The following is a 19,720-nucleotide window of genomic DNA, read 5'->3' on the forward strand; positions in this document are numbered from 1 at the left end:
TGGGCCTGCCATTTCATAGGTGGTTAGTTAATGTTTTTGAATGAGTAGCTCTGAAATGTACTTATAATTCCAAGTTTCTCACTTCCCTGAGCTTTTAGACGTAACTTGAATCAGATCATTCTTATTAGAATGTTAACTCTTCACCCAAACCATGAGTTTTTGGTTTAGATCTTGAATTCATTTATTACTAGTTTATTTCTCTTAAAACTTTTTTGATTATGAAAGTTGATTGTACAAAATTTGAAAAATTATAAAAAACTAAGTGCAGATAAAGATCATCTGTAATTTTTATCACCTAGATGAAGTGATCACTTCTGTTTTGGTATATACTTTCCTAATTTTTTTCCTAAAGCATGTATCTGAATTTTAAACCAAGATGGACAAATCAGATTCTCCATACCCTTTGAAAGTTTTTCCCTTAATAAATCCTGTATTCTTTAACAGTTTTCCTCAGTGTGGCTTTTGCAGTATTTTAAAAGACTGTCCTGTGATATAGAAACGTTTTTATGGCATAATAATAGGTGAAAAAAATCATAATTTAACTAATAGTAGATGCTAGACTTTTCATTCATTATCTGTTTCCCTCCCTTCCCGTGTGTGTGTGTGTGTGTGTGTGTGTGTGTGTCTATTCAGGCAGATATCCAGCACTATTTCCTTCTGGTTCTTTCCTGTTTTCTAATGTATGTATTTAGCTGTTTAATTTATTTGGAAATTATTTTAACATACAGTGAGTGGTAAGAATCATATTCTTTCCCCCCAGATGATTTTTACAGCACTCCTAGTTGAATGTTCACTCCTGTCCCTACTGATTTGAAGTGTTCCTTTTTAATCACATAAGAAATTATGTGTATTTCTCTAAGGTATCTTTTCTGTGTCATGTAGAAGTACATTCTTGTGCCAGAGCCCCATTGTTTTAGTTATAGTAACTTTAGAGTTTAATGTGCTGGCAATGTAAATCTTCGCTGTGTTATTTTTCAGCTTTGTGTTAATTACTAATACCCATCTGTGGCTGTAAGCGCCTGGCCTTTGTGCTCGCACCACCTTGCACGGGAGCCCCATCTGTCCTCTTCACCGTACCTCCGACCATAGGCAAATAGCTTAATTTTTCTTGGTCCTCAAATTCCTCTTCTGTTTGAAGGGAGGTAATATCTACGGCAGTGGCTTGGGTGAGGTTGGATAAGATAGTGGATGGAAAGTGCCGGGCACATAGTAGGTGCTCAGGAAATGATACACAGCATCATTTTTATGTGGAATTTAGACTGATTTTGTGAGGTTGCAAATATCCCTCTGAGGGGTGAATTTAGGGAGAATTGACACATACATGTTTCTATCCAGAAGCAAAGCTTGTATATTTTTCTTTTGTATGTTCTTCAGTAAAGGTTGTACTTTTCCCAACAGGTGTTACGTATTCTTTGTTAACCTTATCATTGTATGTGTACGTTTGTAATAAATGATACTTTTTTCCATTATATTTTCTAACTAGAATTCTATCACGTGTTGGCAAATGTGGCTTGGGACCAATCTTTGGACCTCAGTTTTCTTACCCATGAAATTAGAGTGGTCTTCTTTCTTACAGAGTTGTTAATGGAAGGAAATGCAGTGTTGTGTGTGATAGTGTTTTAGGAAATATAGACAGTGAAATGAAATAGAGAATCAGGAGGACCCAGCTTCTTCCAGGCACCATGCAGTTTTGGTAACAGGTTCTGCCTTGTCTCTACAGTGGGGACGGGGAGAAGGTTTTGTTTTGGAGGAGAGGTGGTACGCACATGGAGCATGCAAGGCTCCCGTGGTGGTGGTTTGGGGAAGTCTCGGGTCATGTAGGGCAGCAAGAACCTGGTGATGTTTCTAGTGTGAGTTCCAGGCTCAGTGACTTCGCAGTGACAGTGGAGGGTGCTAGGGACAGTATTGTCTTGAGGCCTTGGATGAAATCCCTGCGTGAGTGCTCAGTAGTTTTGCTATCAGGTCAGGTTGGCGGCGGGTGCCAGGACGCAGTTCATTATAAATAACGTTTTGTAGAGAAAAGGAGAGGAGTCCTGCGCCTGGAAACTAAGACCCTCCTTACTGTTAGTGACAGGGAGGGTGGTAAACCCTGAAGTGTGGCTGGAGTTCATTCAGAGAAGATAGATATAAATTTATTTTATAAAGTTATAGACGAGCAGTTTCTAAACATTGTTTTTCAGGTAAATCAATGTTCAAAGAGTGAACAAAAGGTCAGTTTAATTTACCATAGCCCTAATGCTACATTCTCTTTTTTCTTTTTTTCTTTTTCTTTTTTTGCTTTGATAATTGAGTGCAGTTAAACAAGTTATAAGTGTATTTTTTTCTAGTGGCTATTTTTACAGAAAGTAAAAATGTGTGTGTGTGTGTGTATTTAGAAATTGCTGGTGAAATCTTAAATCCAGATTAGGGTACTATTAAAATAGCCAAGAGAGAAAAATGTTTCAAATGTTGAACAAAAGTATATCCTAATGTGGCTATTTCGAATAAAAACAATCAGGGTGTGAACAGAGAGTATTTTGTTTTGCGAATGAATTGTGACGGTGTTGGTGGGAAGGGAGCTGACAGATGGCTTGTGTGGCTTTCCTGCTGAAGCGGTCCCCTTGCTCTCCCTCCGCCAGACCGAGACCTGCCCTGCGCCGCGGCCGGGGCAGCACCACCTCCGCTGGGAGCGGGGAAGGGAGCGTGAAGCTGCACGAGGGGTCCCAGGTCCTCCTCACCAGCTCTAATGAGATGGGGACCGTTCGGTATGTGGGCCCCACTGACTTTGCTTCTGGAACCTGGCTTGGACTTGAGCTTCGAAGTGCCAAGGGGAAGAATGACGGAGCCGTGGGTGACACGCGCTATTTCACCTGTAAGCCAAACCACGGAGTCTTAGTTAGGCCAAGCAGAGTAACCTATCGGGGAATAAATGGGTCAAAGCTTGTGGATGAGAATTGTTGAGTTAAACTTCTAACATATTCAATGAGCTCATATACAGGCATAAAGAGTCCATGGCCAGTGGTTTATTTAGCCATTATTTTAGATTTGAAAATAGAGCTGTCTTCCTTAAAAAAAAACCATTATAACAATTCAGAGAGACTCCTTTAGAAAGCTAGAAATCTGAACCATGGGAAGCATGGTTCTCTTAAGACAAGTTCAAAATAAGCATTTTTAAGAGCTTTTAAAGCTTTAGAGCCAAGGAAATTCTGAGACTTAGGGAAAAAAAATGTGCCATTAGGTAACCAACTGACGTTGCTTACTCGGTTTCATTTTGCACATAATACTGGATTTTTCGTAGGCTGTCATCCGTGAGAGTTTTCACCGGCTTTGGTTAACATATGACCTTCACATACTTTTTTCTGTCAAGTATTTTTGGAGTTTTTCTTTCTGTACTAATAAGAAGAGCAGCTTATGATTAGTGTATTTTTCATATTTTTTTTGGAAATGACTTGCCCTTTCAGGAATCCCTCATCTAGAGATACATTAAAACTCTAGGAGTCAAATGGGCCTTCGAGGCTCTTCTGCTGAGCCTCTCAGCTATTGCCAGATAGAGAAATGGAAGTTCTAGGGCAGTTCTTTTACCTGGAGTCTCTAGCTGATTAACAGAGCTCAGAATAGAATGGGGGTCTCCTGACCTGTGCTCTTTCCTCTATACAAAGTATGTAATCACAGATTTTTCTTCTGTGTTGGCAATTGCCTCATCTGAATGAACTACAGAACCCCACCATTAGGTTTATGAATTCAAGTCATAATTGGAATTTTTTGCACAGACTTGTCTAATTCCTTATTGGACATACCTATGAAACACACACACGAAGCACTTTTAAAACAATGCACTTTCATCTTTGTGGAGAATTTGCCATTATTTCTTCCTGGGATATGAAAAACATTTAGAAAAATTATATTTAAGAGAAGAGAGTAAATTAAGATGTGTTAGGAAGAATATAATAGTTACTTAAATGTTTATGATTTCTCGATGTTTTTGGTCCTATTCATAAAACTGGTATTGTGTTTGCTACCTTTGCTGTTTTTATGTTTTCAGTTGTTGCAAAATTCAGCCTGTTACAAAGCTACAGAATTGTATCATGTTTTTGTATTTCTTTTTGAGCACATGTTAACAAACTGGGTTTCAAAATGGAGTGATATAATGTAAAACGTTTGTGTTGTGGATATGTATTGACATTTATGTCCTATATGTGTAAAGATTTATCTTTCATTGTAGATATGTAGCCTTTAAACTACACAGAAATATTGAAACAGTTTACTTTATAAGATTAAAAGTATCCTTTAGAATGGAGCTCGCTTTGTGCTTAGAAATAATATGTTGAACTATTTTGCAATATACTATTTAAAATCTAAATTCTGTTGCTTTGCTGCCTTTTTAAAAAGAAGTGTGGTATTTCAAATATTGCCAGAGCTATTTTCCTGATATACATTTGCAAAATATGGCTGCTTTATAATCAAGGAATATTTTTATTGATTGAAGAAAATGCCTGTATTGCAATTCAAAAGTAAACTTATTTTATTATACAGCTTATTTCTTTAAAACTCTATTTATACCTTAATATGGAATTCATGATTACTTTGAACTTGGGTGTCCGTAATTCTTCCTGTTAAATATGAAACACTGTAAGAAACAGTAATGCCAACTCTAAGGTCAGGGAAACAATTGTTCTCATATTTAGATTAGGATCATTAAATCCATATAATGTATATGTTTACATATACTATACATACAAATGAGGTGTTTTCATTTGTGTTTTGCTTACTAAATGTCATTCACAGTTCAATTCTTGAGCATTAATAAAAAAGGGAAGCTGTTTTGGTCTTGGAATGTTATCTTGTCATCACCCTTCCGCATCGCCCCTTCTCTCAGTAACTCAGAGGACATGGGCTCCGTGCTTACCTTTTTTGTCTTACCACAATGACTTGGATTTGTCTTACCACTCTAGAGTCTTAAAAAGTATCATGCTTTCTACTCAACAAGTAAAGTTATATTTTTAGCCACCCTCCTACTATCTCGTTTTGATGGACAGAGAGCCATTTAAGAGAAGAATGGGTTTCTAGAGTTTTCTAAAATTGCTTCACTTTCTTTTATACCAGTGGGATTTCATTTGTTTTTTTAGGGTAGGATAGACTATTTTGAATTTAAATTAAAAAGAACATATAAATAATTACCTACATTCTACTACAAAGCTTTATTTTTTATTTTAGGGTAATTTGGTGGGAATATTAAGTGCTTAAAAGTGTTCAGATGCAGATGTTTGCCGACTCTGAACTCTGAGACGTTGCAGTCTTGGTCTGAGACGCTTGCACCCTTCTCTCCAGAACCGTATACCACCCCCCCGCCCCGTGTTTGATTTTTCTCCTTCGTATCTACCATCCTTGATCATGCTAGACTTTTTGCTTCTTATTTCTCTCTTCCCTCACTAGATGGAGGGATGGATTTGACTGGTCCATTGCTTTATCCCTGACACCTGGAGTAATACCTGCACCTAGTAGATGCTCAGTGAATGTTTGTTGAATGAACAAAGGCAATGAAGGCCATTGATAGTTCAAAGTAGGGATATTATCTAGCTAGCTTCAGACAGGTGGCTTCGAGAGACCAGGCCATGGAACAGGTAATTGTGCTTGGTACGGGAGGGAAGAGGACAAGGAAGGTTCGAATCATGGGAGTCTAACTTTCCCCCAGAACAGTGACCTGCAGAGAAAGGTGCCAAGGGCTGGGTAAGAGAAGGGGAGGAGGCACCTGCCTGTGTGTGTGTGTGTGTGTGTGTGTTTCCCCTGGGGACGGCTTTGAATTTCTATTTTGGTAGGACCGTAATCCAGAGAATGTCGTCATATGTATAGTCGAATACTGACTGGTGCACAGCATTGGTCTCTGGGGCCAAACGTTTTTATTTCAGAGTTTCATTTTGGACCTATCCACTTAGAATATGTGATACTATTATTTAAGCCACATTGACCAGTGGCTAGAGACCCAGTGTGTTAAGAGTCATTCTTAATTAAGAAATGGATCTAGTAATTAATTGTAACTACTCACTAGACAATTTCTAAATGATTATTCTATGTATCGCCACATTGCAAGCCAATAGGAGAATTTATTTTTTATTTTTCTTCATACCCTGTGCTTCACTATACTTATAAATGTAGTAGTTGATACAAAACTCACATTATCACATATATTTTTAGTAATTAATAATATCCCTTGACACATAGGCCGTTATTTACAAACATTGTCACATATAAGCTGCTTGAATGTACAACGGACATTCCTAATGACGCTTGTAGGCCGAACAAGTTCAATAGGACACGTTAAGATTTTATTATAAGCAGAATAGGATGCCTTTGCATGGGCAAAAAGGATTTCCTCTACCAAAATTTTTGCTAATGCTCCTTTTCATAGGAGGGAAAAAAAAAGGCGTATGCGGAGGAATTATGGTTGGTGGGGACCTGTTACGATGCTTTATCTTCATTATGCTTGGTAGGAATGGAGCTGAGTTTCTGCTTATGGCCTCTCCGTTGCAGAGAAGGGCACCAAGAGGTGTGGGAACCTTTTTTCCCCCTCTTGTTCCTTTAGAATATCTTACAATGAATAGAGTTTTCATGATCCAGCAGCAGCAAGTTTCAACATTTTCATCATTTACTACCCAGGGAAGTGTGGGGGCCATGGTGGTGCTGAGGGGGCAGCGGAGTTCTGAGTTATGTTAGCAAAGGTATTTTAGGTGTTTAAATTGAGGCTCTTAGCTTAAAATAGAATCTGTTCCTAAAGATCACTAGTGTCATTTAAAAAATGCTCACAAATCTGGCATAAGTTCAGCTCTAAAATCCTGAATGAACCCAGACAGAAAAATCTGCTGCTCCTGTAGGTATTAGGTATTTACCCACATGCACACCTCTGTGGGCTCCTTTGCCTGGAAGAATATGGTCTCAGGATTGGGTATTCTGTCAGAGTTGTTTGAACTGGATAGATGAAATTAAATAGGGAGTCTCAGAAATTTACTTGTATTGCACTGCACTTGAATTTTAAGCATTTCTACCGTGTAGGAAGTGTAAATACGCAGAGGCTGCATCCTCCTTAGCCTGAGCCAATCTCCTAGCGCTTACGTTCTTTCATGTCCAGTCCACCAGAGTTCAGGCTGGCTTTACTCAAACTAGACTTCCCTTCTTGAGGACCGAACTAATTATTCTTCACCTGACAAATCAGACTGACAAAGAAATGAGTCATGTTCAAATCATACACAAAGCTTCCAGCACTCTCTTTCTTCTTCTTCTTCTTTTTTTAAAGATTTTATTTATTTGACAGAGAGACACCGAGAGAGGGAACACAAGCAGGGGGAGTGGGAGAGGGAGAAGCAGGCTTCCCGTGGAGTAGGGAGCCCGATGCAGGGCTCCATCCCAGGACCCTGGGATCATGACCTGAGCCGAAGGCAGACGCTTAACCGACTGAGCCACCCAGGCGCCCCTCTTTCTTCTTTTTCTAATATGACTTCTGAGATTCAGCTTAAATCTCGGTCCACAGTGTTCCAGATAATGGCTGTCCCTCACAGTTCTCGTCATGAAGGATAGGTGTTATTCTCCAGCATCTTTGGAAAAAAATATCCTAAGATGGATTTTAAAATGAATTTTAATAGTCACAAAAAGTCCCATATCGGGTGCCTGGGTGGCTCAGTCAGTTAAGCATCTGCCTTTGGCTCAGGTCATGATCCCAGGGTCCTGGGATTGAGCCCCGCATCGGGCTCCCTGCTCGGCGGGAAGCCTGCTTCTCCCTCACCCACTCCCCCTGCTTGTGTTCTCTCTCTTGCTGTCTCTCTCTCTCTCTGTCAAATAAATAAAAATAAAATCTTAAAAAAAGTTCCATGTTGATGGCAGGGCAAGTGAATTTTGCATTAGAGACAACAGAGAAAAGTGTCAAACTTCAGTCCCTTTAATTGAACCTGCTAATAAAAGCGAATTTCTAATAAGAATTCCAATAGATTATACATATGAGTTTAAAAGATTATAATTTTCTCAAGTGCTCTTTCCCTTTTCTTGAAGGGAATAGAGTTTAGGGAATAAAGAAGGTGCATGAAACTTCAGGAGGCCTCACTTCACGCTGCCTGGTGCGTGACCAAGGAGAATCCGGAGGATGCTCTGCATGTTTCCTGCCTTGCACAAAACTTCACTAGCTGCTTACTGGGGCACACGTGTGCCAAAAGAATCTATCTTTAATATCACTCTATTTCTTCTGAGAACTGAAATATCATAAATATTATTTGGAATAATGCAGAAGGGCTTAGATTTTTAAAATTTTTCTGAAGTATTAGAAGTACTAAAATGTAGAAAATTTGCCTGCAAGTCTTCACAATCTTATCTTTCGGTGAGATATTTGAGTGGGCTCTCTTTGGGGATTCCCTAGTTCTAGATCCACTATAAAGCTATATTATTTACCACATGTTCAAAAAATGGCCATCCAGTTGCTGTGGGTGTGTCTATAAACGTGAAAAGAGGGATTCCCTCCAATCCTACGTAGCTGGGAGAGAGGAGTCCTGTTATAAATGAATTCCTTATCGTAGTGGCACCGTGACACTGGCTTAGGGATGCCTGACCCTGCAGACACCTCCTGTCCCAGACTCGTGGCTTATTCTGGGCTTTGTATCCGGCTCTGGGAATGGAGACTGGGAGGTGCTCATTGGCGATGGACAGGAAGTGCATCCGACCTATCGTGAAATGTCAGGTATGGCAAGCCCTCCGAAGATAAGTTTTATCATCCTACTTTGCCAATAAGTCTGCAGCTGTAGCAGGACATAAAAGAGAGAAATGAGTGTTACAGCGCTGAAGGCAGACAGCTCGTTCAACGAACCCAGTTCTCCTAGTCCTGCAGCTTTGCTGCTCTCGGGAAACCACCCACTTAACTTTTTTGCTATGTTCATAATTTTATGACTTGTTAAAGAGATCTTCGAAGAGAATAAACAGAGAACTGATACTAAACTTCTTTCTGGGCTCCTTCTGTATAAAGACTACAATTTGGCTCACTGGGATGGCGCACTGAGTTAATTGGCTTTGGCTCTAAATGCATGAAGAGTCAAGAGTCAAGTGCTAAGATTAAGGAAAAGGACACACAAGCGCCCACACACCAGTCCTGTTGGGATTTGCCTGTGTTACACAGAGGTGAAGTCTCACAGAATCATTGACCTTGCAAGGGGCTTTGAGACCAAACAGTTAATGCCGTGAAATGAGAACGCGAGGCTTCACGGAACTTGCTGGAGTCACTGGGGCGGGTACTTGCAGTCGAGCACCTGGGGCTGACCCATCTGCCTCTGTCTCTCAAATACCAAGTAGTCCCAACCCATCCAACGTAGTATAATCAAGCCGAAGTGTCGTCCCATCTACTACTCACCTATCCTGGCAAATAACATCTCGTAGAATGTAAATATTCTAGAGGCTATTAACATACACTAGTTGCTGAGGCTTCGAAGGAGTTCATTTAATAAGACTGCCTTTCAGTCTAATATATACCAGCTGCCACGTGCCTATGAACGAGCATTTGAGTGAGGGCAGGATAAATAATGGTAATTGCTCTCAAGAAGGCAGGAGCCTTGGTAGATGGATGGAGTAGGGAGCTAGCTGGCGAGTGTGGAACAGAGGCCTCTGAGAAGTGGACGTGGGGCCAGCAATGCATACGGACTTTGGTGCTTGCAGGCTTCCCGAGGTCGGCCTGGTAGTGCCGACTTTACGGGGAAGGGCAGCACACTCGTTCTACGTTAACTGAATACCGAAGACGGGGAAGTCATTGCTTTAGTTTTGTGCTTGTAGTTCATGTTCCTTCCCCCCACCGTTGCATGTAACAGTCTGTTCTTACACTGAGCTTTTCCAGTGTTTTAAAGTTAGAACTAAAAATAGCTTCGTACTTGAGTCGTTCATTAAAAATTAAATACACCTACTCAGAGTATGAAAGGAAAAAAGAATCTTAATAGAAGCCTTACTGTTTGTTCTCAATAATTCTCTTTTATTTTAGGGCATCCTGTGGAGGATTACGGGAATGCTGGGTTTTGTTTTGCATGTTCACACAACATGGGGAACCATCTGCTGCAATGAACTTAGCAAAGTCAAATTGTATGTTCTTTGGGGACCCATTTAGAAAGTCATTAGCTAAAGACAGATTGACAACACACTTCATATGGTTTTATGAATCTTGTCATAGGGAGTCTGTTATCAAGGATAGTCTGAATTCATGTGCATCTTGTTTTTAGGTCTCCAAAGCTCATGTGAATGTGAATCTTGCTATTGTTGGAGAAAATCTTATATTAAACTAGCCTGATCACTTAGAATTTCTTAGTGGAGTAAAGGTAACCTACAGTTACATAATAACTTATAGCTAGAGAGTTTGCCAAGTATTATATGAAGATGCCAGAATTTTTTTTTTTTAATTACTCAAGCTGATTACCTTCCTTTCTGTGATGTTTATTTTTAACATTTAAACAGTTCTAAGTGTGGTAGAGTCTTTACATTCTTTTGAGCTAAAAAGGACTGGGTGCTGGTAGGGTTCTTGTTCCTGTGATTACACAAGTGACAGATGAAATCAAACATGGTGCTTTGGTGGTAGAGAGGCAGGAGTGTTTAGGCACATTCTGACTTTTGAAATTCTCCCCCACACGCAGCCCAAATCACTTGGGAATTGAAGGGGTGTACGAAGGAGTGCTTGTGCTTAGACACAGATTGTAATCTCCCCGAGGGGCTGTGAGGAAAGGAAGCCATTCTCCTCATTGTACATGGAGACAGGGACAGCCAGGCCAGGTCCGATACCCCAAGGAGAGCCAGGACTCACAACCTAACTGGTGGGAGAGAATCCAGTCTTTTGACCACTGAGTAGATCATAATCTTTAAGAAATATTAAGCTTATTCCCACCCTTTTGAAATTGCTATAATTTTGAGTTGCCACATATTAAACTGGTCATTTCCTTACAAATTGCCGATTTCCCAGTGGTACAGTTGGGCACTTTTGATGAGCTTCTTTATAGACATGGAATATAAATCATTATTCTAGCTTATGGTTTCATTAACATGGCTTCTATAAACTCTAAGTGTGCCTGTTCATGCTCTAGGTAGGACTCTTCTGTCAGAGTTAATATATAAGAGCATCCACAGCATCTACACAAATTGCCACCGCCATATGGCTAGAGCATGACCGAGTGGACAATAGTCCAGGTTAATGTCCTGGTGATACCCAGGGCTTACAGCGAATTAAATGAAACGTCTTAAGGTCGTAATATCTCAGTGTGGAGTTGTTTATTTACTTATCCATGTATACAGGCTTTTAAGACTTGACTATCATTTACATGAAAATTGATACCAATGAAGACAATTAGAATCAGCAAATCAAACTCAGTGGTAGTAAGGCACAACCTGAAAATGTAATGGATTTGTAGTTTCTAAGAAGAGGAAGGGATACGATTTTTTTCCCCATTAATGACAATAAAGAGTTGGCTATTTCACCATGTAGCATGCTCCCTGTTTAACTGGTTACTGGTGTTACAGATATAAAATGAAATTGTTCTTCTCAGTTCTTGTCAGCTCCTCTGTCATTATCCTTTAGGAGAGAGCTTCTCAATGTATCATTCTTGGGCCCCGCTAGTGGTTTATGAATTAGATTATATAATTAGACTGTTTACTTTTGCACCTGGCATGAGCCAAAACTTTACGGATACCGTTATTTAGAGATGAGTTTGTTGATGTTTCAGCATCATCTGTGGTCTGGGGAGAATATTTTTGGCAGTTAGGATAAAGGAAAAGTGGTGTTCAGGGTATGAGTGCTTGTACAGATGTGCAGGACCCCCAACCAGGGCGAGGCATCTGCCTCAAACAGAATGGACACTTGTCTAGTGTTGGCCTGGATCAGAATGGCTTTTCCACATCTACAGCGATACTTGTGACCTAGGGGAGAGTGAGGAGGCGGGGGAGAAGGTGGAGATATATATATACAGTCCTTTCACTTGGGGATGCTTAGAGCCTATCAAGTCATGGAAAAATGCTGTCCTCCCAAAGCAATGTTTCGGCACAGCCCCCACCAGGAAAGCAGCTGAGCAAAGGAATGGAGGAGAAGCAGAAAGAAAGAATGAAATGAAAGGTCACTGATAAAGCATTATTGCCCAAGTACGTGTGTGGAAAACTTAACCCATTCGCAGTTCGTTTTCATGGAAATCAATGTCATCTGTGAAAACCCAAGTTCGGAGCCCCCACTATCACGTGGCAAGGTCCATCTCCACACGCCAGTGCCCCGCTGTTCCTTTGCCACCCAGAGGGGGAGTCCTGTTTCCATCTGTATTTGGGAGCTATACCAAGGATGCCGTGCCTATGTGAGCAAATCAGTGTTCCCATGTACGCTGGGATCACGTGCTGCAGGAGGATGAAGGTAGATGGACACTGGAAGGGTGGACGCTGCACCTCTCGGGACCACCGAGGGCCTGGGCGTCCAGTGACCCGCCTGCCACTGCAGGTGGAAACGTCCCTGTGCTTAACCTTCGTGATGGAAACTGCTGGAAGGTTTGGGCCTGGGACGTATCGACACCTAGGCCCATGAAGGGGCATGTGTCTAGGCTTCGATGTATCACTGCTGCTTATACATTTTGCTTTTAAATGATCAGAGTTGATTTTAATTAGTGGGAAGTTTTAAATTAAGTAAGAATTCAAATCTCGAGCTTTCAGTCCGGTAGGAAACCTCGCACTCAGGCCCCCTTTAGTAGGAGGGTTTTCTTAAGGCATGAGGTATATTGACAGGATGTTTGAATCTCTGGATCTGGACGGACTGTGTCTTTATCATACTCAGAGTGCGCTGAATATCTGCTTTTCGTTCAGATGAGTATCTGTGCATTTTCTCTATCGCACCGTAACTATTCATCACATGTTTACAATCATCAGCGAATCGGCACAGTCGGAAGCATCCAGACATCACCTAAAGGGACATTTCAGCTGGTTGTCTGTGATGTCTCCTTTCCCAGTAAAGAGCGTCTTTCCCCATGCCGGCTCCTGAAAGTAACTCCTTTATTTCTGTTTCCTCCCCGCCTCAAGTGGTCCGGGTCCACACCCGCAAGGTCAGGAAACACCTGTGACTCCAACTCGGAGCCACGTGAGCAGCGAATGCTGACCGCGTTGAGCAGAGCACACACAATGTGAGTGAGCAGGAGGACGTGGACGTCGACCATGCACAAAAGAACCTCCTGCAACTCAGTCGGGGCCTTGCAGTTATCACTTGTCTCTACGATGTTTTCTTCTTTTGAAAGAATAAGATGAACCCATGCTCAAAACCTTTTTCTAAAGCATTTTTGAAAAACAGAGCTGTGTATGGGGCACTTCAAAACAAGTTGGCACAGAATGAAAAGTGACGTTCGGTCTCTGGAGCCATGACCTGGCCCTCCTCCGTGGGCTCAGGCTTCCCAAGGAAGAGAGACGAGGGCCGGGGGGCTCAGGGCCCCGGCTGGTGTTTCAGAAGCGTGTCCTCAGAATGACCAGTCCCGGGGCCAGAGGTGGCCTCCAATGGCAAGCCCTGCTGCTGGTAGCCGTAGTTGACGTTCCCGCACGGGAAGTGGCGCAGCCTGAACAGGGGCACTTCCTTCATGCTGGCAGTCAGCGAGGATGGCTCTAGGAGCAGAGAGGCACCCGGGAGTCGGCCAGGTGCCACGTTAGGTGGGACAGTACAGCTTCCCTCACGCCCCAGATTTCCCCTCTCCTCGTGCTCCTTCTTTGCTGGAGGATTGTTCTTTTTGGTGGGTTTCTCTGTAAACCATGACCCATACGTTGGGTTCCAGAGGCTGGTCGGTTTGTTTCTGGATCCTTGGACTTTGTGCAGCTCTGACGGTGGGTTGGACTGGGAGAATGCCATATTAACGTGTCCTCCTTCCACGGCGGGCCCTCTTGGGACGCGAACAGAGAGCGCCGCCGCCGTGGGCTTCTTCACGGCTTTGCCCGAGGAAGTGGAAGGCAGGGGGGGCGGGGCAGCGGGATCCTGTCCTTCCTCCCGTTTGGCTTGTGGAGGAGAGACGAGGAGAGGAGGAATACCTTCCGGGTCTTGGGGCCTCATGGGCACCTTCTCCTCCTCTTCCACGAGTGGGCCATACTCTATGGGCAAAGCCGTGTTGATCACATCTGGGTCCTACAGGCGGGAGAAATGAACCGATTAAGATGTTGAATCATAGACCAAAATTGTTGGGTCTGGAAGATACCTTAGCGATGGCCTCATCCAGACTTATTTTCCAGATGAGGAGGCCACCTAGTGTTTACTGGGAATATATTAATTCATAGGCCCCGGGGAATAGGAGATGAAAATGGGAGGTCATCATCATCCTTGAAGAGCCTGGAGGGTAAACACTTGTTTAGAGGTGTCTGGTGCAGGGGAGTGGCTTTCCAGACACCACCTTTGGCCAAATCTTACAGATTCCAGTCCATTCCCCAAAAAATCCCTTCTGCTGAAAAGAAAAGTCTGTGACTTCAGGTGTGTGTGCGCGCGCACGTGCGCACGCAGGACAAGGGGAGGGGAGGAGAGACACACGCTCCGTTGGCTCACAAGGTCTACCTCTTCTCTTCCTAGCCACCTTCCACTTATGATGATGACGTTTCCTGTGTTACAGCATCGTGCCCTTCGGCGTGCACATAGCACAGTGGTTCTTGATCGGGTCTGGATCTGACCGGGCCCTTTGCCAAGCCCAGAAAGAACTGCAGAGCCATGAGGAACACCACTCACAAAACCAGCTCTGTGCTAGATCATTTTTACAGCAATGAATGGTAATACAGAAAAGCAGAAGCAGTTGCCAGAGATTTGAAGGAAATCTGTGGAAGGAAACTTAAACTTGGGGGAATTTAATTCTTTAATATTTTGTGCAAATCGGGAAAACCATTGCTTCAGGGTAGCAGAAGAACATGTTGGCCCAGGATTCATCAATAAAAAGAGTATAAGAATACAAACAGCTACCTTCTGATTCTCTTATTCTTTAGATCCTTCCTGGTTATTTATTCATTCTCTATGGGGAGTCATTCAAAATATGCTTGTACAAAATTACCGTCTTTTAAGAGGGATGTTATATGCTTGGGAGAAGAATTACTCCAAAGTATATATAGTTGAGTGGAATATACTAATATTCCATTAGTATTACAACATAATAACCTAAAATGCCATTCATTGGACAGCAAGTTTTCTGAAAGAACCCCACAGAATTGGATCAGTGAAGTCCAGCCAGATAAAGGCCAGTCCCCTCCCTTCTGAGCTGAAGGAGTGGAAGGGTGGGACGGTGGTGTTAGGAACGAACGAGGTGGCTTGAACATGTATATGGCTTCTGTCACAACCAAGAGGAGGCGAGTTAGGGAGTTAGTGGTTCATTGTCCGACTTCTGAAATATTCTCCAGAGTTACATATCCTGGCAGAATGAGAGCTGAGAAAGGGAAGGAAGCAGATGTGTGGAGAGGAGACACTGCTGGAGGGAGGGAGTGCCCCTGAGGGCCTCCTCTGAGGGAGGGGGGCCGCCCCCTCCACTGACATGTGGGGAGGGAGCTGGGAACTGGTGTCCATGCACAGATGGGGCGGGGGAGGGAATGAATTCTCAGCCTCTCCTCTCTTGAGGTAGGAGGCAGGGTCTGCTAAAATAGCGTTTTAGAAAGGGAAAATTTAGAGTCCTTTCTGAAGGAAATGGGAGAAGGATTCGCATAGGGGCCAGCGGTATGGCCAGGAAACTGCGCGGCTTGGAAAACCTCCACGCCTCAATTCATCTGGAAAATGGGGATATTTTATGTACTTCACTGAGGATAAAATGAAAAACAAGAAAGGTGATTTGTGTATTACAGATGCTGTACTAATGTTATTGATGATGTTCACATTTCTCCAGCTTACTTTGTTCCTTCCTTGAATCCCTCTAGTGGTTATCATTGGGCACCCAATTTTACAATTACATACTGTTAATTATTTCACATTATTATTTCTCTAGCCACGCTATAAGCTATTTGAGAACACGTGTTTCCCACACTTCTCTGGAGCTCCAGTTTTGTCTAAAAAACCATTAGTTACCCAGGACGGGGACGGATTTAGTTCATACTTGTGAGTTGAATTGATCCCCTAATAGTATTGCGTGTCTGCAGCTATGTCATGTGCTGGTGAAGGAAGAGGCAGTGACCCGCATTTATTTACAAAACTGAGGTACCAGTCAGCTTACTTCATAGATCAACAGTCATTCTCGTGATCGTTAATAACTCCTATTTTCTGGCTGGCTTAACTTCCATTTCATAGGTTGGTATTTGCCATCTTTTTCATATAAATGCTGGTCAAGGGGGAAAATGCTTATACCTGGGTGCAGTATTCAATCCTCTCCAAAATTATGGCAAAGTTGGGCCTATCTTCAGGCTGATGTTGCCAGCACTGGGTCATTATCCGGTATCTAAAAGAAGAGTACAAACGCTAATTAAAACCAAGAGAAAGAGGGGTGAATACCTTTTCCCCAGCACTTCTCTAAGGGGGACCAGAAGGTGGCACCGTCTTGGAGAGTGACAACTCAGCTAGGTCCCATGTGGTTGGCATCTGCTGCCCTCTGCTGATGGGCCAAGGAATGGTGCCCAGGTGCGAAGGTATTAGAACCCCAAAGCTCCTTAACAGACATCCTGGTGTTTACGTGAAATATGGCTCCTCTCATTCCATTTCTGAATTAAAGGCACCTCTGGGGAAGAATATTCTAATTTTCTTTCCCATCTGCCTTGCTTGTGGGAAGGAGGTGAGGGATGCCAGACAGGACAGCAGAAAATGCGGGGAATGGAAATAGTCAAAGGAGACTTAAGACAGATGGTGCAGGGCAGCACGGTGGAGGGGGGAGTTCGGGACACAGACTCCTAGGAGGTGTTGAGGAGTGTGAGCCTGGTGAGTCCACAGTCTCCAGCCAGACAGAGGATAACTTTTCAGGCATGACATCACTACTTTTGAGGGGCCAGAAGACTAACCCACCTCACTGAAGTCACAGACACACTCCTATCCTGGGGCATATTGAAGGAGGTCAGCCATCTATTTGCCCCTCCATCTTAAAAAAAAGCATGTGTGGCTGCAATATTTTTTGAAAAGAAAAACTGTCCTTAGCTACTCGTAGAAATGTGCCTAAAAGAGTCATACACAGGCCCAGGGCAGTTCTTAGGTGGGTCCATCCGTCCTCCGCTGGTGACGAACTCCAGAACTTCCTGGTTGCTTTTGCTGGGGTATGGCATGTACCCAAGGGAAAATATTTCCCACAGCAGCACTCCAAAGGACCTGCGCACAGAAGAGATCATGCGGGTTTGCATATACACACGTACACACACACACACACAGATATATGCACATACAGGGACACACACACACATATATGCACAGATGTTAAATTTTTTATTACACATTTTTCCACAACTGAGAATTCTTAATATGGAGAACAAAAATAAAAAAAAGAATGAGAAAGTAGCCACAGGTGATGCTCCATAAAAAGATAACCATGGTTAGCATGTTATTTTTTGTTCCAGTCGTTTCTGTACTTAGATTTCTTTTACATAATTGCAGTTATATTTCAAATGCAATTTTGAACCTTGACTGTTTTTGCTATCTCTGTTATAGCATAAACATTTTCTGTGCCATAGAAACATCTGAAATGGCCATAAAACATTCCATTGAGTAGTTGTGCCACAATTTGCCTTATCATTTCCATATTGTCTTCAATTTTTAAAATATTTAAAAGACCGATGAACATCTTTTAAATCTGTGATGCATTTTTTAAAAGGACCATTTCGTTAGGACAAATCCCTCAAATTTAGGATTAGGATAATCTAGTAAAATCTAAGATCATTCTAATCAAATTGCTAGATCAAAAGAATATGAACATTGAAAAATTCTTGGCACCTATTGTCCACTTCCACACTTCCAAACGTGTCATTCCAATCACAGGCAGCCAGCATTGTCCAGGAACGCATCAGACACTCTCACCAACATTGAGTATCATTAAAAAATGACAACTTTTACTGATTTTAGGGGAAAAAATGGTAGAATCTTTTAAATTATATTGACTTGATAATTAACATGGTTGAGTGTTTTCTCAAGTATTTATTAATTCACTTCCTTTTTTTCCTCTATGAATTGTTTGTATCTTTTGCCCATTTGTATCTACATATTGTTCTGGTATTTATCAAGTTTATTTTTGGTTTGTAGACATACTTTATGAGATGCTAACCTTTATCCAAAATTGAAATACTTCTATCAATTGCTTTCTAAAGCTACCAAAGATTTTATTTTTAGGTAGTCAAATCTATTTTTTAAAAATTTTGTGATTTCCTCCATCTGTTTTATAGATTAGGCAATCCTCCCTTCACTAAAGATTAGGTGAGTATTTGCTGTTTTCTTGTATTTGTTCTTCCTCTCCAGCTGGATCTGAGAACTTAGTTTGGTGTATGGTGTGAGGTAAGGGTTCTAAATTGAATTGTTTTGCAAACAACCACTCTTCTAACACTATGCATAGAATACTTTTCCCCTTACTATTGACTTGTGAGTATTAACAGGTTTCTGGGCTCTCTATTCACTTCATCTCTATTTCTGCTTTTTGCATTGATACCATTCTATGTTAACTCTTTGTATATTTATGTTTTAATATCTGCTAGGCACTTTTTTGGTTATTTCTCTTTTTAAAGACATATAGTTAAGGGGCGCCTGGGTGGCTCAGTTGGTTAAGCATCTGCCTTCGGCTCAGGTCTTGATCCCAGGGTCCCAGAATTGAGCCCCGCATCGGGCTCCCTGCTCAGCCGGGAGTCTGCTTCTCCCTCTCCCACTCCCCCTGCCCCCGCTCATGCTCTCCCTCTCAAACAAATAAATAAAATCTTTAAAAAAATAAAGAAATATAGTTGAATTCTCATTTGTTATTTTAAATGAACTTTAAAATGATACTATCATGTTTCAGAATCATCTCTTTTCATATTTTGATTAAAATTTCTATTTTAAACCTTTAATTTCATTATTATCTTTTTGCCCCCCCCCCAAAAAGTGTGCCTATCTTTGTTTTTGTATCTGGTTGTAGTTTTTGAATGTTAATAAATATTCTATCAAAAATTGTAGAGAACTACAGCTCCCTCCATCTCCGAAGGAACAAAGAGTACATCAGCTTGGTGCAATTTCAAAGACTCTAGTGAGGAGCATTGGGCAAAGATATTTTCCATATTTTTCAGGTGAGAAGGCTGAAGCAGAGGTTATTATGCAATTAATCTGAGACAGACTGGAATACGTTATTAGATCCCTTGACTCTGTTACCTACAAATTGCTGGGTACATATATTATTTTTCTCTGTTTGGTGGTTTGTCTTCCTCCAAAGCAAAACAAAATAAGCAAAATCATGCAAAAGCCTGGCAGCAAGGCCTCAAGAATTCCATGTATCTGTTTTCTGCCTGTCTAGATAGCTAGAGAAATAGATCGTAGTATCCTTGAGAGAACCAGCATATAGATGGCAAATAGATGTTTATTTTCTTGGTTTGGAGTTCAAAGAAGCAAGAAGTGGTGTTGGTCATAGAACTTTGATAATTTCAGGTAGGGAGAGTTGTCAGATTTAGCAAATAACCATACAGGACATCCAGTTAAATTTGTTCCAGACAAACAAGAAATGCTTTTAGATTATAAGTATATCCCAAATATTGTATGGGATGTACTTATACTAAAAAATTATGCACTGTTCATCTGAAATTCAATCTTAACTGGTCATCTTTTATTTTGTCTAGCAACCCTACAGGTCAA

At 41.7% G+C, this 19,720-nt stretch overlaps 2 protein-coding genes across 3 annotated transcripts in view; one reads left to right on the plus strand and one right to left on the minus strand.

Annotated features, from left to right (window-relative positions):
* The window catches only part of CLIP4 (CAP-Gly domain containing linker protein family member 4), a 78,825-nt gene extending 63,939 nt beyond the window's left edge, over positions 1–14,886 (plus strand). The window contains exon 16 of one of the 2 annotated variants that reach the window (XM_035000836.1): positions 14,543–14,886. In XM_035000836.1, coding sequence (XP_034856727.1) covers positions 14,543–14,639 — 97 coding nt within the window. In that variant the 3' untranslated portion in view covers positions 14,640–14,886. Of the gene's footprint in view, positions 1–2,618; positions 4,814–14,542 lie in introns of those variants that run through there. The other variant, XM_035000835.1, reaches the window with a different exon arrangement.
* ALK (ALK receptor tyrosine kinase) overlaps positions 12,990–19,720 on the minus strand; it is a 687,757-nt gene continuing 681,026 nt past the window's right edge. The window contains exons 27-29 of the mRNA XM_035000834.1: positions 17,096–17,230; positions 16,286–16,376; positions 12,990–14,107 (exon numbers count right to left, since the gene is read on the minus strand). Coding sequence (XP_034856725.1) covers positions 13,421–14,107; positions 16,286–16,376; positions 17,096–17,230 — 913 coding nt within the window. The 3' untranslated portion in view covers positions 12,990–13,420. The remainder of the gene's footprint in view (positions 14,108–16,285; positions 16,377–17,095; positions 17,231–19,720) is intronic.

The sequence above is a fragment of the Mirounga leonina genome, unplaced genomic scaffold (genome assembly GCF_011800145.1).
Source record: "Mirounga leonina isolate KUSES-001 unplaced genomic scaffold, KU_Mleo_1.0 Mir_125, whole genome shotgun sequence".
Classification (NCBI taxonomy): domain Eukaryota; kingdom Metazoa; phylum Chordata; class Mammalia; order Carnivora; family Phocidae; genus Mirounga; species Mirounga leonina.